Source organism: Acartia tonsa, chromosome 10 (assembly GCF_053477335.1).
Source record: "Acartia tonsa isolate MP-2025a chromosome 10, ASM5347733v1, whole genome shotgun sequence".
Taxonomy (NCBI): Eukaryota; Metazoa; Arthropoda; class Copepoda; order Calanoida; family Acartiidae; genus Acartia; species Acartia tonsa.
The window spans coordinates 4612818-4639576 of record NC_137269.1 but is presented as its reverse complement, the minus strand read 5'-3'; the positions used below and the strand labels follow the sequence as shown (position 1 = coordinate 4639576).

Sequence of the window (26759 nt, the reverse complement as noted above, 5' to 3'; positions counted from 1 at the left end):
ATCAATACTAGCTATCTATTTGTCTGTCTATCTATGTATATATCTTTCAGTTTGGTTGACTTTCTGTCTGTCTTGTTTATCTATCTATCTTTTGTCTGTCTGCATGTCTGTCTAACTGTCTGTTTGTCTATTTATTTATCTATTTGATTATCTCTCTATGACTATATCTATTTTTATCTATTTACAATTATTAAGAAATAAAGCAGTTAATTCTAAGTTATGGTCATCGTATTATTTTAGATACAACAATAAAAAGCTGTTATTTAGTAGCAATGCATCTTTATATCACATTCACAGATATGTCTGTACGTCCGTCTGTCTGTACAAGTAAATGTGATTTATTCTGGTTTATACTGAATGATCTTGCTAACCGATATGGTTCTCCTTGACAGTGTAGCTTCTCAAAGTTCATGGGAAAGTTTTTCTTAATTATTAAAATCTTTTTTTTCTTTTCAAAACTAAAGTTGAAAATGGGGGGATGGGTCGACTTTCCCCTCCCCCCACCTCAAGAGCCTCTAGGGGCGTAATCTCTTACATACAATGAATGAACATACACAATCAAAAAGTTATCATTTTAGGAGCGGGACGCGTACAAGAGGCAGGTGAGCGACCTCAAGGCCACCTGCGAGTACCAGGAGGCTAGGATGGAGGCCAAGGGTAGGCCAGAGTCCCGCGGCGGGGGCGAGGTCGAGCCCCGCAGACGCTCGGAAACAGATGGGCGGCAGTCCGCAGCCCCCTGGGAGCGGAGAAGTCTTAGAAGGAGGAGGGATAAGTCAAGGAAGGGGTCAGATGTAAGTATGGATAGATAGATAGATAGAGAGACAGACAAAAAATATAATTGATATATATAGACATACCTACCGCTAGATTGATGGAATTTTATGTTAAAAAACATTAAATTGAATACAAAATAAACAGATACATATTGCGGTTTTATGCGCGGCTACCGAGCCCTGCAGTTTGCCCTTCTATAAAAAATGTTTAACCTAATTTAAAGTTTATTGAAAATACAAAATCTTTTGTAAACAAAGATGACAACATCTATAAGTAGCGAAGCAAAAAAAGTCATTGATAAGATTACAGACGAGGAGATTTAAATAGCATTGGCCATTGTCTTATCCCATAAGATCAGTTTTGGACGTATAGACACAATCTCAATGTAGAGAAGCTACGCTTTTAAAAAGTTTAAAGTGTTACAAATCTAATTTCAACAAACATTTTTACAATCAAGTGGGGTAATTTTCTGTATTATCATTGGAAATACACACCAATTTCAATGTCTTATGCGATAAGATCACTTTTGGACGTATAGACACAATCTAAATGTAGAGAAGCTACGCTTCTAAAAAGTTTAAAGTGTTACAAATCTAATTTCAACAAACATTTTTACAATTTATTGGGATAATTCTTCTACAAAATTTAACCCTCCATCTGGGGTAAAATTTACTTGAGGAGTTAACCCCCCCCCCCCTTCATATTTCTTGTATGAAGAAGTGGCGGGTTTAACTCACGTTTTAATTTTAATAGGGAAAAAATACCTAATTTGTTAAAACTAAGGGCTTTGCGACCCAAAAATAACCTTCCAATTTGGTTGTAAAATTTTAAGGAAAAGTGGACGGTAAACTATCTAATATACACAGACAGACACACAAACATCCTGTTACGTTTTTATGATAATGCTTTTATATGTGCAAAATATTTTTTAGTTACTCAAACTTACTTATAAATGGAACAGCCACTAGTATTTTCAGTATTTTCTATCCTTTTTGAAATGTATTTCCCTACTTGATTTTATATTTGAAATTGTAAAACTTTAATTTCTTTAACAAAATCTATTAGAGTATAAATTTACAATATCTGATCTTTGTAGATTTAGATACTAGTCCCTAGTAATCTCTGTCTCAGCAATTTACCTTTTTTTGTGCTTATATAAGCATTTTTGTCAGATTTAAGTAGGACGTGCTCACATCGGGAAAGTCCGCACTTTACAACAAAAGTGGCTTACTTAAATCGGACATGTCGGACTAACGAGCCATTTTCGTAGGTTAATTGCTTACTTGAAGAACTATTATTGCCCTATAAACCCCTAAAAAACCCCAAAAATAAGGGTGGCTGATAAGAATCAGCAAAATCGGACGCTTTTGAGGTAAATGTCTTACAGATTAAGATTTTAATCCGGATTATTTTTCCTCAAAATTTAATCCCTTCTCAGCCATTTAGGCTATATTTGTAGTTGATTGCTTACTTAAACAAGCCATTTTTGTGATTAATGTCCTACTTATATCTTCCATTTTTGCTACAAAATCCTTACTTAAACAAGCATTTTTTGGGGTTGATTGCTTACTTAAATCCTCCATTTTTGCTGCAAAACCCTTACTTAAGTAAGCCATTTTTGGGGTTGATTACTTACTTAAATTATCCATTTTTGTTGCAAAATTCTTACTTAGATAAGCAATTTTTGGGGTTGATTACTTATTTAAGTAAGGATTTTGCAACCAAAATGGATGATTTAAGTAAGTAATCAACCCCAAAAATGGCTTACTTAAGTAAGAATTTTGCAACAAAAATGGATGATTTAAGTAAGCCATTTTTGGGGTTGATTACTTATTTAAGTAAGGATTTTGCAACCAAAATGGATGATTTAAGTAAGTAATCAACCCCAAAAATGGCTTATTTAAGTAAGGTTTTTGTAGCAAAAATGGATGATTTAAGTAAGCAATCAACCCCAAAAATGGCTTATTTAAGTAAGGTTTTTGCAACAAAAATGGATGATTTAAGTAAGCAATCAACCCCAAAAATGGCTTATTTAAGTAAGGATTTTGCAACCAAAATGGATGATTTAAGTAAGCCATTTTTGGGGTTGATTGCTTACTTAAATCATCCATTTTGGTTGCAAAATCCTTACTTAAATAAGCCATTTTTGGGGTTGATTGCTTACTTAAATCATCCATTTTTGTTGCAAAAACCTTACTTAAATAAGCCATTTTTGGGGTTGATTACTTACTTAAATCATCCATTTTTGTTGCAAAAACCTTACTTAAATAAGCCATTTTTGGGGTTGATTGCTTACTTAAATCATCCTTTTTTGCTACAAAATCCTTACTTAAATAAGCCATTTTTGGGGTTGATTACTTACTTAAATCATCCATTTTGGTTGCAAAATCCTTACTTAAATAAGTAATCAACCCCAAAAATTGCTTATTTAAGTAAGAATTTTGCAACAAAAATGGATAATTTAAGTAAGTAATCAACCCCAAAAATGGCTTACTTAAATCTTCCATTTTTGCTGCAAAATCCTTACTTAAACAAGCCATTTTTGTGATTAATGTCCTACTTATATCTTCCATTTTTGCTACAAAATCCTTACTTAAACAAGCCATTTTTGTAATTAATGTCCTACTTATATCATCCATTTTTGCTACAAAATTCTTACTTAAACAAGCAATTTTTGTGATTAATTTCTTAATTAAGCTAGAAACTAATGACAAAAAGGGCTTGTAGATGTAAGTGTTCTATGACAAAACTGGAGGACATATGTAAGAAATTAATCACAGAACTAGCTAGTAAGGATTGTATAGTAAAGATAGAGGATATTATTAAGAAATGAATCATAAAACTTGCTTGATTAGGTAAAGGTTTTCAATAATAATAATGAAGGAAATAATTAATAAATGAACCCAAAAGATAGATTGTTTAGTTAAGGGTTTTATAATATAAACAAAGGACATAATTAAAAAATTAACCAAAACATTTGCTTACTTAATTAGAAGCTTGTAGCAAAAGGGGAAGAACTTAGCAGGTAAATAATGATAAAAATTGCTTGTCTCAATAAAGCTTTTTTAGTAAAATTCTAGGATTTTTGCTTTAAAATTAATTAAAACTTGAATTCTACTTTTTGCTGCAAAAGTCAACATTTAAAAAAAATCTTGACTCAATTATGGCTTACTGAATTGTAAGACCCCTTATTGCTGTTAAAAAATCAATAAAAACATCACATAATCTTGCTCAAACATTTTTAAAAATTATTTTATAAATTCATTTATAATACAAAAGACTCTGATTTATTCAAGTTGATACAAATTAATTTGATGTTTCTGATTAAATGAAGTCTATAGGAGTTCAAGCAAAACCACTCTAACAACAGACTGAATTAAAAAAAATACAATCTATTTTTAAAGTGATTCTAAATGCCCCCTATTATTTTTTTCAGGTGATAAGTTTCTGTTCTTCACTGAAGTAATCTAATGAAAAATAATTACAGACAATCAAAATATAATCAAATGTACAAAATAGCATTACATAAAAATATTTCTTAACAATTTCCAATTAAATATTCAAGAATTATTATCAACATTTAATAACAATAAATACTAATAAAAATATATCAGATATAGAAAAAAATAATATTCCAATGCCTGTTTGTTAATAAACCTGAATAAATTTCAAAAAAAAGTATTTTAATTTAGGGTTGGACTTTTATAAGGAAACTTTTAAACATTTTGATTATTATTGTGCCTTAAATACCAGTTTTTCTAAAGGCCTTATAATTAAATATTTATGGATTTAAAAGTTATGGAAAAATGCACATATTTTTAAAATTATAATTGTGCGGATTGAAATAACAGTAGTAAACATTTTTCAGCTATTTGTAGTTTAGGAGCTACATTAAAAATGTGAGAAAAAGGTTGAAAAGTTTTAACCCTTTACAGTCGGGCCCCTTGCCGCACCTTAATCGGTCGGGAGGGGGGCGTTCAACGCCCCCCCTAATTATCTCAGTTCCTATTAGAGATAGAGGGCTAAATTTTTTTGTGCAAGTCCCCTGTTTGATAATGAATTTCCGACCTTTTATAAGTCTAAGTCAATTTTCGCTTCCTTCACCCTTTTATTTAACAACCTTTGTTTTTAGGTCTTTTTTTACTTAAAAATTTCAAACGGCTGTAATTTTCTTATTTTTGAAGCTAGAAGAAAAATTTTTTCCCAGAAAATGTTTATTTTTATGTAAATTTTACATTAGAAATATCAAAATATAAATTTCAGCGGCCGCAGCTGTACTTGGCAGCTGCCAGCCGCCGCAGTCGGCGGTCGCCGGGAAAACAGCGGCGGATCTTCATGAAATTTTAATACGTTATGTAGACATGTAAGAAAAGCTTAAGTTTAAAATTTGAAGTCTCTAAGTCAAAAATTGCGGCCACAGGAGCATTTTAAAGATTTCTGGAGACCTGGAGGATCAGGACCTGCAGGATCATACCTGGAACCTGAAAGTGACTTGAACACCTGTATTTTATATAAGGATGTACTACTAGAGGATTTTTTAGTATTTTGGTATGGTAAAATGCTTTGTTTTAGTCAAAAAAATATTTTTGCTCTTTACCTGGATGACCCTGCCAGGTTTGCTGGCATCCTGTGCCCGCCAGGATGGAGATATTCAAAAAATTCCAACTCTCAGTTATGTGTCATACCCATACTTAAAAAGTCAAGCAGTTTGGGCTCTTTATCTTTCACACACATAAAATGAGATAGAAAAAACCGGAGGGGGGGGCGTTCAACGCCCCCCCCCCGACCGTTAAGGGTTAAGTAAGGTGGAACATTTTACCATGTAGCTCCTATACTAAACTTGGCGCAGGAATAGTTCTTACATATCCAAAAACTAGAGCTTATGACAATAAATTTTTGATTCCAATTCACAAATAGCTATACGCTAAAAGTGACTTTTAAAGATTGAATGTATGGTAACCAACAGTTTTTAGACTTAACCCATTAGTGCCGAGCGCCACTTTTGTGAACCGACCGAGCTGAAAATTTTAGGGAAGCTTTAATATGTCAAAAATCGGAATTCCAATTTTTTTTTGCTCTAGTGGTGTACACAGGAAAGTTGCAATAAAACCCGGTTCGGCATGGTTATATAAGCCCAACAGGCGTAGGGACCCGTTTTTGGGCAGTTTCTAATGGCATTAAAACCCGTTTTTTTCTAAAAACCCGTTTTTTTGGCCCAAAAAATTTAAAATGTAATTTTTAAACGCCCAAAGTGAGATGAACAGTAGCTAATACTACATACGATCCATAATTGAAAACTACATAACCTCATGTAATCTATAGAGTTACAAGTAATATACGAAATGATTTATATCACATTTGGTGTTTTGGCTATAGGTGCCACCCTTTTCGGTTAAAAAAGCCCGTTTTCTCGAAGTTTAAAAAATTCACACACACACAAACTACAAAAAAGAACATATAAATATTGGGTGATACATATCAGAAAAAGAGCATAAAAATATTGGGTGACACATATAGAGATTACTAGGGTATAGTTATTAGGGTGGCTCAAACCCTTCCCAATGATGTAAACTGTTATTTTTATTAAAATAGAGTAAGGTACATTAGGATTAAAATGATAAAAATGCATTAAATGCATAGAGACATAAAAATTAAACAAACAAAGGGCCATTGGGGCTAATAAATTGTTATTTTAAATAATACAATAATGAGTAGTGTAGTAGAGACAATCTAATGGGTTAATAATGGGAGGGATATTGATAATGTAATTTTTGAACGTCCAATGTGAATTATAGAGTAGCAACTATTCTATTACTATCAGTAATTGACAAATATATAAAAAAAAATGTAACTAACTATCTATTGTATTATCATTGAGGACGAACATCAATTTATTTTCCATTATCTTATGCCTATAGATCTGTCTATCTATCTATCTATCCATCCTTTAATTTATCTATCTATCTATTGTATTATCATTGAGGACCAACATCAATATATCTTCCATTGTCTTATCCCTATAGATCTGTCTATCTATCTATCTATCTATCTATCCATCCTTTAATTTATCTATCTATCTATTGTATTATCATTGAGGACCAACATCAATTTATCGTCCATTGTCTTATCCCTATAGATCTGTCTATCTATCTATCTATCCATTCTTTTATTTATCTATCTATCTATTGTATTATCATTGAGGACCAGCATCAATTTATCGTCCATTGTCTTATCCCTATAGATCTGTCTATCTATCTATCTATCTATCTATCCATCCTTTAATTTATCTATCTATCTATTGTATTATCATTGAGGACCAGCATCAAATTATCATCCATTGTCTTATCCCTATAGATCTTTCTATCTATCTATCTATTTATCCTTTTATTTATCTATCTATCAATTGTATTATAATTAGGATATAATGAAATTTTTACATTTGAAGAGAATAATAAATGATAAAAAATTTCTAATGGTTGAAAAGTTAAAGCAGTTAATAATAACCATTGCCGAACCGGGTAAATAACAGCGACGGACATTTATAACCAAGCCGAGCAGGGCGTATATAGAACGTAAAAAACGATTAAAAAATCATATAAAAAATAATAATTTCAATAAAACGAATTCACAAATGTTTGTACTTGCCAATGAACTTTAGATTTCACGAAAAAAATCAGCGACTTTACTATAAAAACAAAAAAGTTAGATGGGGTATTTTGAATTCACCTCATTTTTCTTGGTTTTCAAATTTTGTTGAGCTATACCGGCAAACAGAAGTAAGCAAAACTGCCTGCTCCAGGGGGAAATGAAAACCAGGGTAGTAGAGGGGGGATTCATACTGAGAATGATGCAATTATGAAACTGGAAACCGGTTATTTTTAAGATTTTCTGTAACCGGGTTTTAAAAATCGGTTCAGCACTAATGGGTTAAGATGAATCAAATTCATACAGAGGTGTATTGTAGTTATACAAATCAAGTGCAAGTTCCTGCTTTGGTGTCAGATAAATTGCCAATATGAACCCACCCTTATGAACATAATGAACAAACTAACAAACAGACAGAAAAACTTTGAGATATCCTAAAGACCAGACAAAACTACAAGAAAGCATTGAAAAAATATTTTAAATTGGTGGAATTGAAAACTTGATGCCTTTTCTTCAAATTTTTAAAAAAAAATATTTATTTACCTTACCCAGAAAGATAAACAGACAGATGGACAGACAGTCAAACAGACAGATGTAAATATAGACAGACATATCAACAGACATTTAGATAGTTTTTCAAACAGATAGTAAAACAGTCTGACATACAGACTGACACACATGCAGACAGATTGTCAAACATACAGATAAACATACAAACAAATGGATATTTAGCTAGTCCAGTGAAAGTTAATTCTGGTCCTTAGTGATGGGAATGTTGTCATAAAGTTTCAGCCTTCTATCTGTCATAGGAGCCAAGAAATTCATGTTTCCCCACTTTTTCTCTGACAGAATGACAGATGGACAGACGGATGGACGGACAGATGGACAGACGGATGGACGGACGGACATTTAGAATTATAGAGTAGCTTTGCTACTAAAAAGTAATCAGCTATCTATATCCAATTGTTGACCTACTTATAATCTAATCATTCTTGTTTAAGAAGGTGTAGATTGTAATTGATGCGCTTCTTATGAAATAAATATAAAGATTAAAAAAGGTTAAATTGTTATTGTTGCCCTACCTATGATCTTATTATTATTGATTAAGAAAGTCTACTTTTTATTGCTGCGATTCTTATGAAATGACCATTCTTGTTTGCTTATCTATAATACAAAGTAGAATTATGTCTGTCCGTCCGTCTGTCTGTCCGTCCCTTAAGATCTCGGTAACCACTGAACCGATCGGATTCTACTCTTCAGGGAACATACCTACTGGTCCTGTGGTGTTTTTAGGCTATTTCCTTGGAGGGTGGGATTTTTTTAATTTGTGGTGGCATCTCCCATGCTTAAAGATATGCATCACTTAAAAAAACGTTTTTAGTATTATTTAAGTTCGTAATCCAAACATTTCTAAATAAAACCCCCCGCCAATTTCCTATATTTGTTAAGTTATAACAAGTAAATGTTAATAACAAAATTCTTAGCTCATAAAAAATTTAAAAAGGTTCGTGTCAAAATAGTTTTGAAAAAATAGACAAATAACGGACGCAATAACGGACTATATGTAGAAAGATACAATTTATAAACTTTAACCCCAAAATGACCAAAGGCACGGGCTAACAAAACTGTTTTTAATATCATGATTATACATTTTTAAATTTGTATAAAACTGGATATTTTACAATACGATACATGATTTTTCAGCATAGCTTAGAACCGGTTCTAATCCAGCGGATATAAATCTGTTCCAAACCATACTGGAATAGTTATTTCTCGTATCGTATTATAAACGGTTTTCCGCGGATATAGAATGTACAATTATAAGATTAAAACTAGTTTTAATCTTATGATTGTACATTGCTATATTCGTAGAAAACTGGATATAATACGATGCTAGATATAGTTTTTTCGTATGGATGAGAACCGGTTCCTATCCACCGGATTCGAATGAATATGAGAAAATCAATTAAGTTACAGACTGAATGACAGACAAAGAAGTGAATTGTAAAGTAGCTTTTTTCAGTTATTATTCGTTTTCTAGAGAGAAAGAGAGGGGACAGTGCATAGACGTCCAAGGGGGGGGGGGTAATGGGGCGATTACTCCCCCTATTTAGGAGGGGGTATTTACCCCTGCCAACAGATTTCAGGGGGGGTAATTACTAATTCCCCCCCCCCCCAAGCAAATTTTACCCCCGGGGTAAAAAATTTTTTGGGGGTAAAAAAAAATTTGCGGCGCGCTTCGCGCGCCATTTTAACCCCCCCCCCCCTCCCCCCCCCAAAAAAGCTTGGACGCCCCTGGGACAGTGTACTTTTTAATCTGACCAATGGGCGACGTAGTTATTACGGAGGAAAGGGTCAATGGGCTGTATATTACACTAGTCTCCAAAGTTTTATAATAACGTTTTCTTATTCGTTGGCTTATCATTTTTTTTTATGACTTTTACTAAATTTTGATTGGTTTATTAAGTTCAAACGTTTCAACCACCAATTTTAATCTACAGAAAGGGTAATTTTGTAAGTCATCATTGGGGATGTACTGTACATCAATTTATAGGCCATGTATGTGGTTTACGAACGTAAAATATGTGTTAAACTTTATCTGGGAGGGAGAGGACAATGGTATGTTAATAACCTATCTATAATACAAAGTAGAACGATGTCTGTCTGTCTTCCGTCTGTCTGTCTGTCCGTCCGTCCGTCCCTTAAGATCTCGGTAACCACTGAACCGATCGGATTCTACTCTTCAGGGAATATACCTACTGGTCCTCTGGTGGTTTTAGGCTATTTTTTTGAGAGGTGGGACACCCCCAACCCCCCCAAAAACAAAAAATCCCCCCCATTTTTTTTGTGGAAGATTTCCTTGGTCCTTTTACGTATTTCGCCCAAATTTTTTTTTTTATTACCACTTTAGGCAAAGCCCCTAGAGGCTAGGGGCGAAGCCGCTAGTTTTACATAAAACGTAGTGCAACATTTGCTTGGTTTGGCAAAGATTAATATTCCATTGTTCTTGACCATTTCTCCAAAGTTAATTTAATCTACAGGTCTTTACAATAATGCAATAGTGTGATTAATGGGTATTATAGTTAATCTTTCATTGTGCTAGCACTACCAACTTTACAAAAAATTTTATGTTTTCAGAGAGGGATAGGACAATAAAAGTCAATTGAATCTAATATTAAACTATATAAAAAATATAACATTTAGATCTAATTCTACAGTTTTAAAATTTTAAAGTTTTAGCTGACCAATGAACGAGTTTTTTTTCAGGGAGGGGTGGGACATTGGGCTGTTTATTACACTAGTCCCCAAAGTTTCATAATTACTTTTTTCGCCTAACTACCCTAGATGATTACTTAAAAATCGAAGGAGAATCCCACCCTTAAGAGTAGTGTATAATTCAGGGATCTTAAGAGATTAGACAATGATGATAAATAAAATTACCCCTTATGTGGATTTAAATCGTTAATTGAATTGATTAAAGTTTGGGCAAAATAAGTTTAAAACCAACTAATCAAAATCCCTAAATTTATCAAAATTTATGTACATCAATTTATCGGCCACTGTCTTATCCCATTGGATCCCTGATAAATATCAAAGAAACATGGATGACAAACCTATAAAATCAAAGCTATGAAAGGAGCATGATACTATTTAAGGACATTCTTACATTTTTGGGACTTGATTGTAGTGTTATAGTGCTTAGATTTAGATCGACAGGACAATTTTAACCAGTTTAAATTAACAAAAAGAGCTAACCAATTTGGACGTACGAACCGAACCCAATTGTAGAGAAGCTTTGCTTTTGAATATTAAAAAATCCATTTTCCAGTATGGCTTCAAAACCGATTAATATCCGCTGGATTAGAACCGGTTCTTAGCCATACTAAAAAAATATGTAAAGCAGCGTATTACAGACAATTTTCCATGAATATTAAAAAATCATATTACTACCAGTATACTGTAAAGTTTCCATGTAAGTGTAAAAGAAAGAATATAATTATTTATCGCATCGTATCATAGTCAGCTTTCCGCGGATATCAGAATGAAAAGTTATAAGATTAAAACCAGTTTTCTTCAACCCGCGGTGCCTATGCATAGAAAATTGGTTTTAGGTTTATGAGTTTTATTTTAAGATACGTGGAAAACTGTCTGTAATACGATTCTTTACATAATTTTTCAGTGTGGCTGAGAACCGGTTCTAATCTAGCGAATATTAATCAATTTCATAGCCATACTGGAAATTTCGTTTTAACTAGAAAATTGGGTATAGTCCCTTTCCTGGCAACGCCCCTTAAGGGGCGTTTCTTCGTATTTTCACAGTAGCTATTCTCCTACTTCTATCCCCTGTGGTGGGCTGCAGAGCAATCACCGAACCCAATTTAACCTAACCTAAACTAAAATAACCTATAAAGTGCTATTTAAAAATACGACGAATCGCCCCTTAAGGGGCATTGCCACGAAAGGGTCTATACCTTAGAAATTGTCTACATAATAATACATATTTTTAAGTATGCATAAAAGTCTGTTCATTCAGAAGGAAATTTTGATTTGAAATACATACTGAAATATGTTTGTTTATTTACTTCACCCTACCTTATAATTAATATGGCTTGGTATTTGATGTATTGGTTTGTTTGTATACATCGATTCTCAAAAATGTGAATAATAAAATATTGCTATGTAAACATATTGGAATTCAAACAATCATATTTAATATTTGAATTTAAAAATGTTAACAGCATTATCCTAGATAATTATTAATTTGTTTTAACATACTCCAAACTTTGAATTGATGGTTATTAATACTCTAATAATTTTAACTGTTTTAACACACACACAATGCTAACTCAGTGTTTACCCTCAAACGGATACATGATTACTACCTGTTTTGACCGGACGCTACCACAGAACGCCACAGTCAAACCTAAAGGACGCACGCTCACATGCACACACACACACACATTTAACACTGAACCAATAAAAAAAATCTGGTTTGTTTGTAAAACCGCTAGTTATATCCTATTATATAAAGTAGTAAGGTTTTTTTTAAGAAGCTAAAGATTTCATAAATTACTGAACTAATTGAATTTCCTTTGAAGGGAAGCTTCACATAGGTCCTGGGATAGTTTTATGCTATTTCATGTTTAGATTTGACCCTCTAGATGGTATAGGTTATTTTTCTGCCTCCTTCTTACACTAAAAGGGGCGCAACCGCAAGTGAATAATAAAAATATAAAACATAAAGCAATATAAAAAGAATAGATATTATCGATATACAAAATAGAAAGTTTTTTTCTGTAGCAAAGGATCTCGTTTACCACTAAACCGATATGGTTCTCTGTATGTATGTCTGTCAGTCTATACCGAAGGATCTTGCTTACCACTGAACCAATATGGTTCTCCTTTACAGTGAAGCTTCCTAAAGGTCCTGAGATGGTTTTAGGATATTTTATTTTTATTACTTTTAATAAAATAACAGGGTCTTTATCTGTATGTATGTCTGTCTGTCTGTCTATACTGAAGGATCTCGGTAACCGCTTAACCGATATAGTTCACCTTTACAGAGTAGTTTCCTATCGGTCCTGAGATGGTTTTAGGCTATTTTATTTGTATTCCTTATAATAAAGTAACAGGAACTCTGTCTGTATGTATGTATGTCCCTAAGGATCTTGATAACCGCTGAACCGATATGGTTCTCCTTTACAGTGAAGCTTCCTATAGGTCTTGAGGTGGTATGTATGTATGTCTGTCAGTCTATCTGTCTGTACCGAAGGATCTCGCTAACCGCTAAAACAATATGGGTAGCTTCTCATAGGTCCTGGTAGGAATCCATCCAAGAGAAATCGCCCCTAGAAATTTTTTTTAAATTTTTAAAAAACTAATTGGGGACAGTGAGGGGTCATAAATAAAGTAACAGGAAGTGAGGGGTCATAAATAAAGTAACAGGAAGTGAGGGGTCATAAATAAAGTAACAGGATCTTTGTCTGTATGTATGTCTGTCTTTCTGTAGCATCTGAACTGATATGGTTCTCCTTTACCGTGAAGCTTCTTATAGCTTCTGAGATAGTTTCAGGCTATTTTATTTTTATGAATAAGTATTGGTATGGCTTTAGGCTATTTGTATACCCTTCCATATTCCAGTGAATATACAACTCATATTTGTTAGGGGCACAGCCGCTAGTAATTAATAAATGGAAAGTAAAATATAGTTTTATACAGGGAGGGAGGGGACATTGAGCTGTAAATTGCCCTGGTACCCAAAGTTTTTAACCACGTTCGTTGGCTTAAACACTTTAGGCATTTTTATTGAAATTTGATTGGTATGTTTAAAACAGGGTTCGGAAGCCGCGCCTCAGCCGCGCATAAGCCTCAGTTTTAAACCTCTGGTGAGCAGAAAAAGAAATTTTTGAAAGAAGGATTGTCTACTAAAGAGACAGTTTTATACATCCAGCTAAATTTTATAGTGATAAAATGACGATTTCACTGAGGCTTACACGCGGCTTACGCGCGGCTTCCGATCCCTGGTTTAAAACTTTGAATTTTCCAAAGGTGTTATTTTTTTCATTATGGGGATTGTATATCTTTTTATCGTCCAATGCCTTATCCCTTAATATTCGTGATTTAATGGAATACAGGGCAATGCCATTTTCAAATAAATACAATGGATAAATACAATGAGATAATAATAATCTAAGAAATTGTTAGATGAAGGCAAAGGTCCTAGCTGAGGCACAGCCGCTAGTTATAAATATAGTAAATTGGAAGTAAAATGCAGGGATATACCGATTACCTAACCAAGAGGCTGAAAGCCTGGGCTAACAAAACTGGTAATAATTTTATAATTTCATTTTTTGATATTCATGGGAAATTTGTCTGTAATGTAATAAGATGCTATACATCGCTGAGAACCGGTTCTAATCCAGCGGAAATTAATTGGTTACAAAGCCATATTGGAAACAACAGGTGTCCAATATAAAAAAATCACTTTAAATATATATTAGTATATATATCTACAGGGATGGAACAATGGACAAAAAATGTTATGAACTAAATTCTGACTTGAATAAAATGGGTCAGATAATGGACTTTTATTAAACTTCGATTGGTTGGTTTATTAAGTTGAGAGTCCAGAAGTTTCAACTACTTATTGTAATCTACAGAAGTCATAATTTTGTGAATTATCAAATATCAATGGAGATGTACATCAATTTATCGGCCATTGTCTTATCCCATTAGATCCCTGATAAATATCAGAGAAACAACATCCATAAAATCGAAGCTCTGAAATGAACATTAACAATTGTATAAGAGTTGCATAACGGAATAAACATGTTACTGCTCCAGGACATCTTACATTGTTAGGACATGTTTATAAAGATGCTTATAACATTGTACCTAGTTTTAATAAGAATTAGCATTCTATAATAAAATGAATAAGATAAATATTTTTTTTGTCAAAAAGGTTAAATTTCAATATAGATGTATGAACATTCTGATACCTCGTTATAAAGCAAACATTTAAATCGATATGGGCTTACGAACGGACGTACCGACACGAAGTATAGAGAAGCTTTGCTGTTAAAATGTATAATTGATTTTCCAGTATGGCTTCGAAACGGATTAATATCCGCTGGATTAGAACCGGTTCTCAACCATACTGAAAAAATAAGGATAGAATCATATTACAGACCATACAATAAAAAAACTAATCCAATTTAAGTTTTAATATTAATAATCTTATAAAAAGGGTCTTTACGTCTGTCCCGTACATTCGCCTAAGAAGAAAATACATGTACATAATTTAAAAACCTAAAAAAAAGTCCAACCTTGATAATCTTTCATAGTTTCCTTTGCAATAAAGTTTGGCTTGGTTCAATTTTATGCGTAGTTTTAACTTAATGTTACGGTTTATAACAACTTAGATATTCTTAAAATTATTACTGAATATCTTTGTTGTTTAAAATGTACCATCAAAAAAAGAATTAGAATTCACACAAGTTTCTTTCATAAACTAATAATTTTCACTATAAAAAAATATATTGCACATATAATTCACAGACACTGTTCTGTTACTCTCTTGAATACCTTTATCATACTGACACGACACGCTATTGTGTTGACCAGCGCAATCACACACACACACACACAAAACTAGGCTTCTTTTTTAAAATTCAAGCTGACTGTACATTTACACTTTTTGTTCTAACAAAACTCATAGATGGAGTCGTTTTACGGCTGTCATCATAAAATACAATATTGTAGAACTGACCAAGCCTGATCAAAGTTAAATTCTGTGTCATTTGCCTACGATGCTTCGTTACGGCAGTGACGGCAATTTTCGGCGACGTAAACATTTGTTCGAAACTTATCAACCCATAAAAGTGGTATTGGGAGTTATTTTAAGGACTTGACATAAAAATACTTTTTTCTAGAACATCAAGAGCCCAACAAAAGTTGTCATTAGTAAAATCCACGTTAGATGCACAATTACGGCGTTAGCATCAGATATAAGGAACGTGTTTTTTTATTTTTAGCTTCTTTGAGGGAAAAGTTTTATAACTATGTTGCTGGTAGGTACAACCACCCTACTAAGAGAAATCGCCATTAGATAAGACCTTGATATATCCTTATATAAAAGTAACAAGATGTCTATCTGTGTCTGTCTGTAGAACAAAGTTTTATTTTACCTTTTTTAATACCAAACTTGGAATGGGGAGGGTTGAGTTCCTTCCTCCCTAAACTCAAGTGCCCCTAGAGGCCTTTTAGAGGCGTAGCAACAAGTAAAGATCATATATATAAATGCTTAACAAGCATGATCAACAGATTGACTGACCAAGTAAGTTTGGTATTTTATGATCTTTGGACAGACAAAGTTTATTATAGAAGATGGATCAGACAATGTAATGGCTGAAGAAATAATGTACACACCCTATGTTGATACTCATAATTACTCCTTCTTTAGCTTAAAATTAGTGATTGAAAAGTTTGAACACTCAACATAATAAAACAACCAATCATAATTTACTAAAGTCCCCAAAGTTTTTAAAGTATCATTGCTACTAAAACACTAAGAATAACACAGACAATATAATAAAAGTCCTTAAAGTTTTTAGGCCAATAAATAAGAGAACAATTTTTAATTTTGGGTACCAGTATAATTTACAGTTCAATGTACCCTCCCTACCTATTTATAGAGAAGTTGTGCTACTATTAACACCCTTGAAATGACTTTTGATCAGGAATCTATAGTAATAAGACAATGACCGAAAAATTTATGATGATATAATGATACACAAAATTCTCCCTTCTGTAGAGTTAAATTAGTGGTTGAAACGTTGAAACACTCAACTTAATAATCCAACCAATTAAATTCACTAAATTTTGAAGAAGAAAAATTATAAAACTTTGGGGACTAGTGTGAAAAACAGCTAATTGTCCCCTCTTTTAATTTACATTATTTAAATAAATGTCAAAAAAATAACAATCAGTAAAAGGAGGGTGGGTGAGTATTCTCCTAAATGGTAACTACTTCCCCTCAAAAGTACAATTGTTGTCTGAACTTAACCAATTTTGCAAATTATATATGTAAAATTACCAGTTTGAAAAAAAATATTTTTTTATAATTTAAGAACTAAATTTTAAGAAAATTTTTTAAAAAATGTTTTGAAAAAAGTTTATGTAAATTTTTTTATTGTAGAAATTATTTTTTTAAATATGCTTTATAAAAAAAATTGAGAAAAAAGAATTATTTTCTAAAAATTTGTTTCTCAAAGAAAAAAAATTATTTGTTTTTAAAACTGAGAATTTTTTTATAAAGCATATTTAAAAAAATAATTTCTACAATAAAAAAAAATTACATAAACTTTTTTCAAAACTTTTGAAAAAATTTTTTAGAAAATTTAGTTCTCAAATTAAAAAAAAATATTTTTTTTCAAACTAGTAATTTTACATATATAATGGGTTGAATAAGGTGTGGACTGAATTCCGTGGGTTGAGTCCCGTATGGACTGAATTCCGTGGATTGAGTCACATATGGACTGAATTCCATGGGTTGAGTCCCGTGTGGGCTGAATTACGTGTTGGCAAAATCCCATGGGTTGAATCCTGTTGGGTTGAATCCTGCTGGGCTGAATTCTGTGGGTTGAATCCCTTGTGGGCTGAATTCCAATGGAACCAGTGCATGTTATAAAAAACTTCAATAATAAAAATCCCGAAACCTTTAAGAAAAACACAAAACCTTTAAAAACTAGGAATCGATCTAGCACACTAACTAATAAGGGTATCTTAATAAAATTTATTGAAAATATGTAAAGTTTAAACTTATTCAATTCCTAAATATTTCATCTGTCTATCTTATATAGGGATAAAAAAAATCATGAAAACCTAAAAATCTAGGAATTGATCTAGAGCCCCAATAAATAAAGGCATCTTAATAAAACTTGATGGAAATATGTAGAATAGGGTGGGCCCATTTCACCCTTTTTTTAGATTTTACTGTTATCATAAGTTGTGGAAGTCATATATATGTATGATAATCCCCATTCAAGTTTCAAAAGTGACTTGGCTCTTATGGCTGCTGGCGCGCGGGGGGTATAAATAGTACCCACCCCCTTATAAAACCAAAAATTTAAATTCCTTCAAACACAGGCATGTTGCATATCAAAATGACCGCATTGAAATGCTGATTACGAATCTGAAATTCGTTTTGAAAAATATTGCTCCTAGTTCGAATAAGATCTCATTAAGTACCTAAAAACAGCTGATTTAGTCAAAATTGTTAATTTTAGTAGGTTAATTGAAAATCATTTCAGACTGAATCAATATTTTTCAAAACGGTTTTCAGATCTGTAATCAGCATTTCAATGCGGTCATTTTGATATGCAACATGCCTGTGTACCCTAATGTAGAACTTGAATTTATTTAGAAATTGATCTAGCACCCAAATTTATAGAAAGAAGGACAAAACAATTTATAGATTTTATGCGCATATGTCATGGTAATCTTAACTAAAAATATTATCTGTCTATCTCTAATAGGAGCCGAGAAAATCATGGTTCCCATACAGCATTACTGACTGACTGACTGATATACGGACGGATAGACAAAGTGAATTATAAAGTAGCTTCGCTACTAAAAAGTGAAGCAATTGTTTTGTTTTTTTTCTACACCCTTTAGATTATAAATGTAGGTGTAAAAGTTGAAACAAAATTTTAAAAAGTATTGGGCTGTATATCTTGTTTGGATGGATATCTGGCCATTTTCAATATCCTGCTGGATACTAGATATTGAAACTATTCAGCAATATAATCTTTTATACTTAACAACAAAAATTTCTTGTTTTTTTTAAATTTTAAATGGCTTTAATTTTCTTATTATTAAAGCTAGAAGAACGATTGCAGGATTATATCTGGAACCTGAAATTGACCTGAACACCTATATTTCATATGAGGATGTACGACTAAAGGATATTTTAGTAATTGATAACATGAAATGCTTTGTTTAAGTAAAAAAATACTTTTACTTTTTAACTGAATGACCTTGCCAGGTTTGCTGGCATCCTGTGCCCGCCAGGAAGGAGGTATTCAAAAAATTCCAACTCTCAGTTACGTGTCATACCCATATTCAAAAGTCACTCAGTTATAGCCCTTTACCTTTCATACAGACAAAATGATATAGAAAAAAAACAGAGGTGGGGGGCGGATGTTCAACCCCACCTCCCAGCTCATCCTCCAACTGTTAGGGGTTAATATTACAGATTAAGAGTAGTAAGAGTTCATTAGATTAATTGCTTAGAAGAAAGATCATTTAATATTTACTTAATATTTAAGTTTTAACCTTAATTTTAAAACCCAGTTTAAAAAATTTTTTTTGGCTACTTCAATATCAGGTTATCCTGCTGTATATTGGATATTTTGGCAGGATATCCAGTAATTTGCCGGATATTCGATATACCAGATATCCAGCATTTGAAATCAGCCAGAAAAGTATCCTCCTTAACCCTAATTTTAAGTAAATTTGTTGTAAAAAGGTTTAAATACTGAATATTGTTTAAAGGAAGCCTTCAAAAAATACATCGATCTAACTGCCACAAGTAGATATAATACCCCAAATTTGAACACTTTATCTTTAACATCAAAAAAGCTGTAGGCATTTTAAAATAGCATTTTATATACAGGGCATTTCAAAAAAAACTGCGTTTTCCAAATTTGGGAAACAACCATTAGTAGTACAAAAAAATAATTATATGTCAATATTCTCTATAAAAATATGCATCGAAATTGTTAGGTTTTTTTTTTTTTAATATCTCTGAAAATAACGGCGCATTTTAAAGCATAAATATTTCAAAAGATGCATATGATGCTTTTTTCTGGTAGAATTTTATGCCTTAAGGTTGGTTTTCAAAAAAGTATTCACTTGAAAACAACATCTTAATACGGCCAATACAATTTTCTACCAATTACACTAAAAATTTCATTTAAAATTCCCTCACTGAAAACAAATATTCAGTTTTCTTTTTGTATACTTAAGAAACATGACCTTAAAAATTGCTCATGTTCATAAATCCCCACCCCTCATTTATTCCTATAATCCTTTAATTTGATTGACAGGTTAAAGGACGCCTGCAAGAAATAACACGCTTTAACTGCTGAAAGACTGCCACAAGAAGACCCAATACCCCAAATTTAAAGCCTTCAGCTTCAATAACAAAAAAGTTCTAGGCATTTCAAAATAGCATTTTATGTACAATGGAATTTTTGAAAGATTTCCAATGCTTATAAAAGAAAAAACAATATTAAATTACGTCGCCTAGACACAAAATTATAACCTTATCTTTGGCAGAAACTTAGATTGCCTGTAACTGATTACATTTTTACAATAAAAACAACACATTTCATAGTCAAAATCTATGAAAAAAATTTGATTTAAATTGCATTTTTAAACGAAAATCATAGCGGAAACAAAGGGGTAAACTAATACAAGCTTAGCTGTGATTGGTTGTTAAGCTGATTCAGCCTTCTGATTGGCTACAGTACATTCGGTACAACGCAAGTAAAACCTAATTTTTTTTAATGATTTTGACTATAAAAATGGGTATTTTTATTGTAAAAATATAATTAGTTACTGGAAACCTAAATTTATGACAAAAATATGCTTATAATTTTGTTTCTAGGCCACGTAGTTTAATTTCAAAGTTTTCAACATGAGCATTGCAATTCTTTCAAAATTTTCATTGTACATAAAATGTCATTTTAAAATGCCTAGAACTTTTTTGTTATAGAAGCTGAAGGCTTCAAATTTGGGGTATTTGGTCTACTTGTGGCAGTCTTTCAGCAGTTAAAGCGTGGTATTTCTTGCAGGCTTCCTTTAAGATATAAACTCATAATTTATTCATAATTTGTAATTAAATGCTTTAATAAAAAAATTCAAACTTCAATAACTTTTTTGTCATTAGAGATTTTTTTGTCAAATAAAAAGGAGTTTTTTTCTTTTTACTATAACCTACGTTATTAAAGAAGATTCTTTTACTGCAAATGCATCACAATCAAGAAATGTGAAAAAATGACAAATTGCAGTTTCTTAAAAATGCTTTTGTGAGGAGCTAAAAAGCATTTCACCTTTAAAACTCATTAAGGTACTTTTCTTATACCTTTTTCTAAATTAATATTGAAATTCTATGATTTTTTTATACATAATAGAAGAGTTATTTTAAGTTTTCTTGCACAACATTTTTCACATAAAGCATTTTTGGAAACTAGGTACCTATCATAGAGGACGTATTTTTAGAGATAATGAAAAACACCTGTTATAAATTTGATGTACTTTTTTTTACAGAGAATAAGGACATATAATCTTTTTTTCTGTAATCTTTCTGGTTGTGTCAGAAAAACGGAAAACGCAGTTTTTTCTAAAACACCGTGTATACTGAAAATTTTGAAAGATTTTCATTGCTCATGTTAGAAATTGCCTTGAAACAAAATTTAAGATTATTTACATCATATATTTAGGTTGTCAGTAAATAATTATATTTTTACAATAAAAATAACTAATTTTATAGCCAAAATCATTAAAAAATATTCAGTTTAACTTTCATTGTACTGATTGTACTGTAGTATTTCCACCCAATCAGAACGCTGAATCAGCTTTACAATCAATCACAGCTGAGCTTGTATAATTTTAATTTGTTTCAACTATGATTTTTTGCTTACAATCGTAAATTAAACCAAATTTTTAAAAGAGATTTTGACAATGAAATATCGTGTTTTTATTAGTTTTAATTTGTGAATACTGAGATATCAATGAACGTCTGAGAAAAGTGGTATTATGACCATTTGCTGCTCCCTGACCAATTTACTGACTGATTTTTTGTCTGGCTTTTACTATAGACATATATCATGAATATTGTGGCTTCTATTACAGCCAGAGACCTAAATTTTATTGGCTTATTTAACAATTTATGGTATGTTTTGAGAAATTACTTATATGCAATCCATCAAAATTTTTGATTATTTTCTTACATACCAAATCATGCAATTTTTTGATAAATTACTCATAAGCAATCAATCACAATAAATGCTTATTTGGCTTATATACCAAATCATGCAATTTTTTGATAGATTACTTATAAGCAATCAATCACAATAAATGCTTATTCGGCTTATATACTAAATCATCCAATTTTTTGATAAATTACTTACAAGCAATCAATGAAAATGGTTGCTTATTTGGCTTATATACCAAATCATGCAATTTTTTGATAAATTACTTATTAGTAATCAATCACAATAAATGCTTATTTGGCTTATATATCAAATCATGCAATTTATTGATAGATTACTTATAAGCAATCAATCACAATAAATGCTTATTTGGCTTGTATACCAAATCATGCAATTTCTTGATATATTACATATAATCAATCAATCACATGTATTGCTTATTTGGCTTATATACCTAATCATGCAATTTTTTGATAAATTACTTACAAGCAATCAATGAAAATGATTGCTTATTTGGCTTATATACCAAACCATGCTATTTTTTCATAAATTACTTATAAGCAATCAATGAAAATGATTGCCTCTTTGGCTTATATACCAAATCATGCAATTTTTTGATAGATTACTTATAAGCAATCAATTACAATAAATGCTTATTTGGCTTATATACTAAATCATACAATTTTTTGATAAATTACTTACAAGCAATCAATGAAAATGATTGCTTATTTGGCTTATATACCAAATCATGCAATTTTTTGATAAATTACTTATAAGTAATCAATCACAATAAATGCTTATTTGGCTTATATACCAAATCATGCAATTTATTGATAGATTACTTATAAGCAATCAATCACAATAAATGCTTATTTGGCTTATATACCAAATCATGCAATTTTTTGATAGATTACTTATAAGCAATCAATCACAATAAATGCTTATTTGGCTTATATACTAAATCATACAATTTTTTGATAAATTACTTACAAGCAATCAATGAAAATGATTGCTTATTTGGCTTATATACCAAATCATGCAATTTTTTGATAAATTTCTTATAAGTAATCAATCACAATAAATGCTTATTTGGCTTATATACCAAATCATACAATTTATTGATAGATTACTTATAAGTAATCAATCACGATAAATGCTTATTTGGCTTATATACCAAATCATGCAATTTTTTGATAGATTACTTACAAGCAATCAATGAAAATGATTGCTTATTTGGCTTATATACCAAATCATGCTGTTTTTTCATAAATTACTTATAAGCAATCAATGAAAATGATTGCTTATTTGGCTTAAATACCAAATCATGCTATTTTTTCATAAATTACTTATAAGCAATCAATGAAAATGATTGCTTATTTGGCTTATATACCAAATCGTGCTATTTTTTCATAAATTACTTATAAGCAATCAATGAAAATGATTGCTTATTTGGCTTATATACCAAATCATGCAATTTTTTGATAGATTACTTATAAGCAATCAATCACAACAAATGCTTATTTGGCTTATATACTAAATCATACAATTTTTTGATAAATTACTTACAAGCAATCAATGAAAATGATTGCTTATTTGGCTTATATACTAAATCATACAATTTTTTGATAAATTACTTACAAGCAATCTATAAAAATGATTGCTTATTTGGCTTATATACCAAATCATGCAATTTTTTCATAAATTACTTATAAGTAATCAATCACGATAAATGCTTATTTGGCTTATATACCAAATCATGCAATTTTTTGATAGATTACTTACAAGCAATCAATGAAAATGATTGCTTATTTGGCTTATATACCAAATCATGCTGTTTTTTCATAAATTACTTATAAGCAGTCAATGAAAATGATTGCTTATTTGGCTTATATACCAAATCATGCTATTTTTTCATAAATTACTTATAAGCAATCAATGAAAATGATTGCTTATTTGGCTTATATACCAAATCATGCTATTTTTTGATAGATTACTTATAAGCAATCAATCACAATAAATGCTTATTTGGCTTATATACCAAATCATCCAATTTGTTGATTAATTACTTACAAGCAATCAATCACAATAAATGCTTATTTGGCTTATATACCAAATCATGCAATTTTTGGATAAATTACTTATAAGCAATTAATCACATTTGTTGCTTATTTGGCTTATATCAGCCAAATCTTCTCTTTTTTTCATAAACTGCTTACAGGAAGGAAGGGATTAATTATTACTCCTCCTTCTTTTTCTTCACTTCAACTTATATAAGCCACTTTTACTGTAAATGACTGAGTATTTATTTACTCCACCCTCTTTTATCTCACAAGTAAGACCAAATTGTTGTAGAATGCTGATATAAGTAAGCAATTAGTATTCTTTATGGCTTATCAGTAATTTACCACAAAAATGGCACAATGGCACATTTAAGTAAGCCAAAAAAAATGTTAATTGCTTACTTACACGTTTTGAGATTACTAGGGAGTGGTTACGCCCGTAGAGGCCTGTAGGGTCATTTAAGTGATGGTGATTGGGGTTAAGTTGACCCTCTACTTTTCCTTTAGTTTTAAAAAGAAAAAGACAAAATCTAGTTCAATTTCTTTTTGAAGAGTTGTGTTACCCTCCACCAAATATTTAGAATCCTTCCCTGGACCTATTAGAAGCTTCACTGTAACAGAGAACCATATTGGATTAGCGGTTAGCATAATTCTTCGATACAGACAAACATACAGACATCCTGTTACTTTTTTATAAGGATGGGAGCAATTTTATCCAACATTTACAATATTTTAAGACATTTTAATTGGGTGACCCCGTATATTGTCATGACAGGGATCTAAAGGGATAAGATAATGCCCGACAAATTGATTTACATCCCCAATGATGTTACACAAAATAACCCCTTATTTAGATTACAATTAGAAACTTTTGGACATTCAACAGTATGAATCAACCAATCAAAATCTAATAAAAGTCCCTAAAGTTGTTAAGCCAACAAATAAGAAAACATTATTACAAAACTTTGGACACTAGTATAATAAACAGCCCAATGTCCTCTCCTTCCCCGTTAACAAGATTTGATGTAAAAATTTAAAAGTATAACAAACACAAAATCTTCTCATAAACCATAAACACCAAAGATATGGAGAAAAAATGTGAAAAATACAAAAAAAGCCTAAAACCTGCTAAAAAAAGGGGTCCGACCGCCATTGATGTTTTTTAGTTAATTAGGCTCCTTAATGATGGGAATGTTGTCAAAAAACTTCAGCCTTTTATCTTTCATAGGAGCCGAGAAAATCACGTTTCCCCCAAACTAAGACAGACGGACATTTCAAATTATAGAGTAGCTTCGCTATTAAAAATTCCATAGTTTAGAAAGATATAATGGTTTTTCTGTTTGTAGCAATATATCTCGATAATAATACCGATTAAATTATGTTCTTTTGAAAGAAGCTTTGCACACATTTTGGGTTAGTTTTAGGCTATTTCATTCCAAATAGCTACCCTTAGATAAGGCCACTCTAGAGGCTAGAGGCAATACCGCTAGTTCGTAATAAACAGAGTTCTTAAGGAATTAGACGTTAAGTTGATTTAAGATAAACAAAATTACCCTTTCTGTAGATTAAAATTTAAGATTCGAAAAGTTTTGATAAAACTAGTTTAACAGTAAAAAAGTGGACAGATGTACAGACGGATATACCCTTGTTATAGAATAGCCTTGCTACTATTAAAAAAAAAAAAAAAATAGGGGCGTTCCACCAATTTTTCCATTTAAGCTTGGCAATAAAAATTTACAAGACAAACAGATTAAAGTGTATCTGGTTAAAGTAACTAAGAACAAGTTTTTTTTTACATAAAAAATAGTTTTTCATTAGCATTGCTTCTTTTCAACTAGTTTCTGTTAGTTTTTATATGTTCAATCTTTTATTGAAAAAAAACGCAAAAAAAAAAATTCAGAACTTTTTTGACATAGATACTTACATAGTTTTTTCACAAGCCCAAGTAATTAATCTTTCCAGTATAGCATTGAAATTGATAAATATCTGCTGGATTAGAACCATTTCTCAGCCATAATGAAGAATCATGTGTAGCTTCATATTACAGACAATTTTAAAGAATATTAAAATAAAAGTCATAAAATTAATACTAGCTTTGTTAGCCTGTGCCTTTGACCCTTCAGGGCTAACATAACTGGTTTTAATTTTGTGATTTCTCATTTTAATATCTGCTGAAAGCTGTCCATAATATGATAAATAATTATTCAATTTTTAGGAATATTAATGAAAATATTAAAGAAAAATATGCAAATTTTGTAGTCGACTTTGGGGGGCTAGTACTCCCTCCCTTGTTGAGATATGACCTTCAAACTTTGATATGTTCTAGTACATGTCCCTAATAGTATCTGTATACATTTTTAGCTCTATATCTTAAGTTTGAAGTGTTTAGCATCCATTCTTGCAAAAGGTTGAAAATTTGAGCATAAGAAAAATGTGCTAAAACCATTTTTAGACGTTGACACCTAAGTTTTAAATTTTAGATTTTACTGTACTTTTTAGATAAAAACTGAAATATTTTTTTGGTGTTCTATTAATTGCATTAAAAAACAAAGAAAATAAGCCATTAATCATTAAATTCTGATAACTATAAGTGGGGTAAAATTGCTTTCAAAAAAGTTCTCATAAAAAAACACACTGTACAAGGAAAGTGTATTCCTATTTTGGGCAGAGAAAAGTAAAATCACACTTAGATAAGAAACTGGACAAAGTGTCTAAAAAATCAGCCATGTGACCTCACAAAAGTGAGGGAATATCCATTTCTTTTTTAGAGGTTTTCCTTCCC

At 31.3% G+C, this 26759-nt stretch overlaps 1 protein-coding gene across 1 annotated transcript in view; it reads left to right on the top strand.

Moving 5' to 3' along the window:
• The window catches only part of LOC145329226 (uncharacterized), a 145076-nt gene that overhangs the window by 97118 nt on the left and 21199 nt on the right, over nt 1-26759 (top strand). The window contains exon 8 of the mRNA XM_080173273.1: nt 579-791. Coding sequence (XP_080029399.1) covers nt 579-791 — 213 coding nt within the window. The remainder of the gene's footprint in view (nt 1-578; nt 792-26759) is intronic.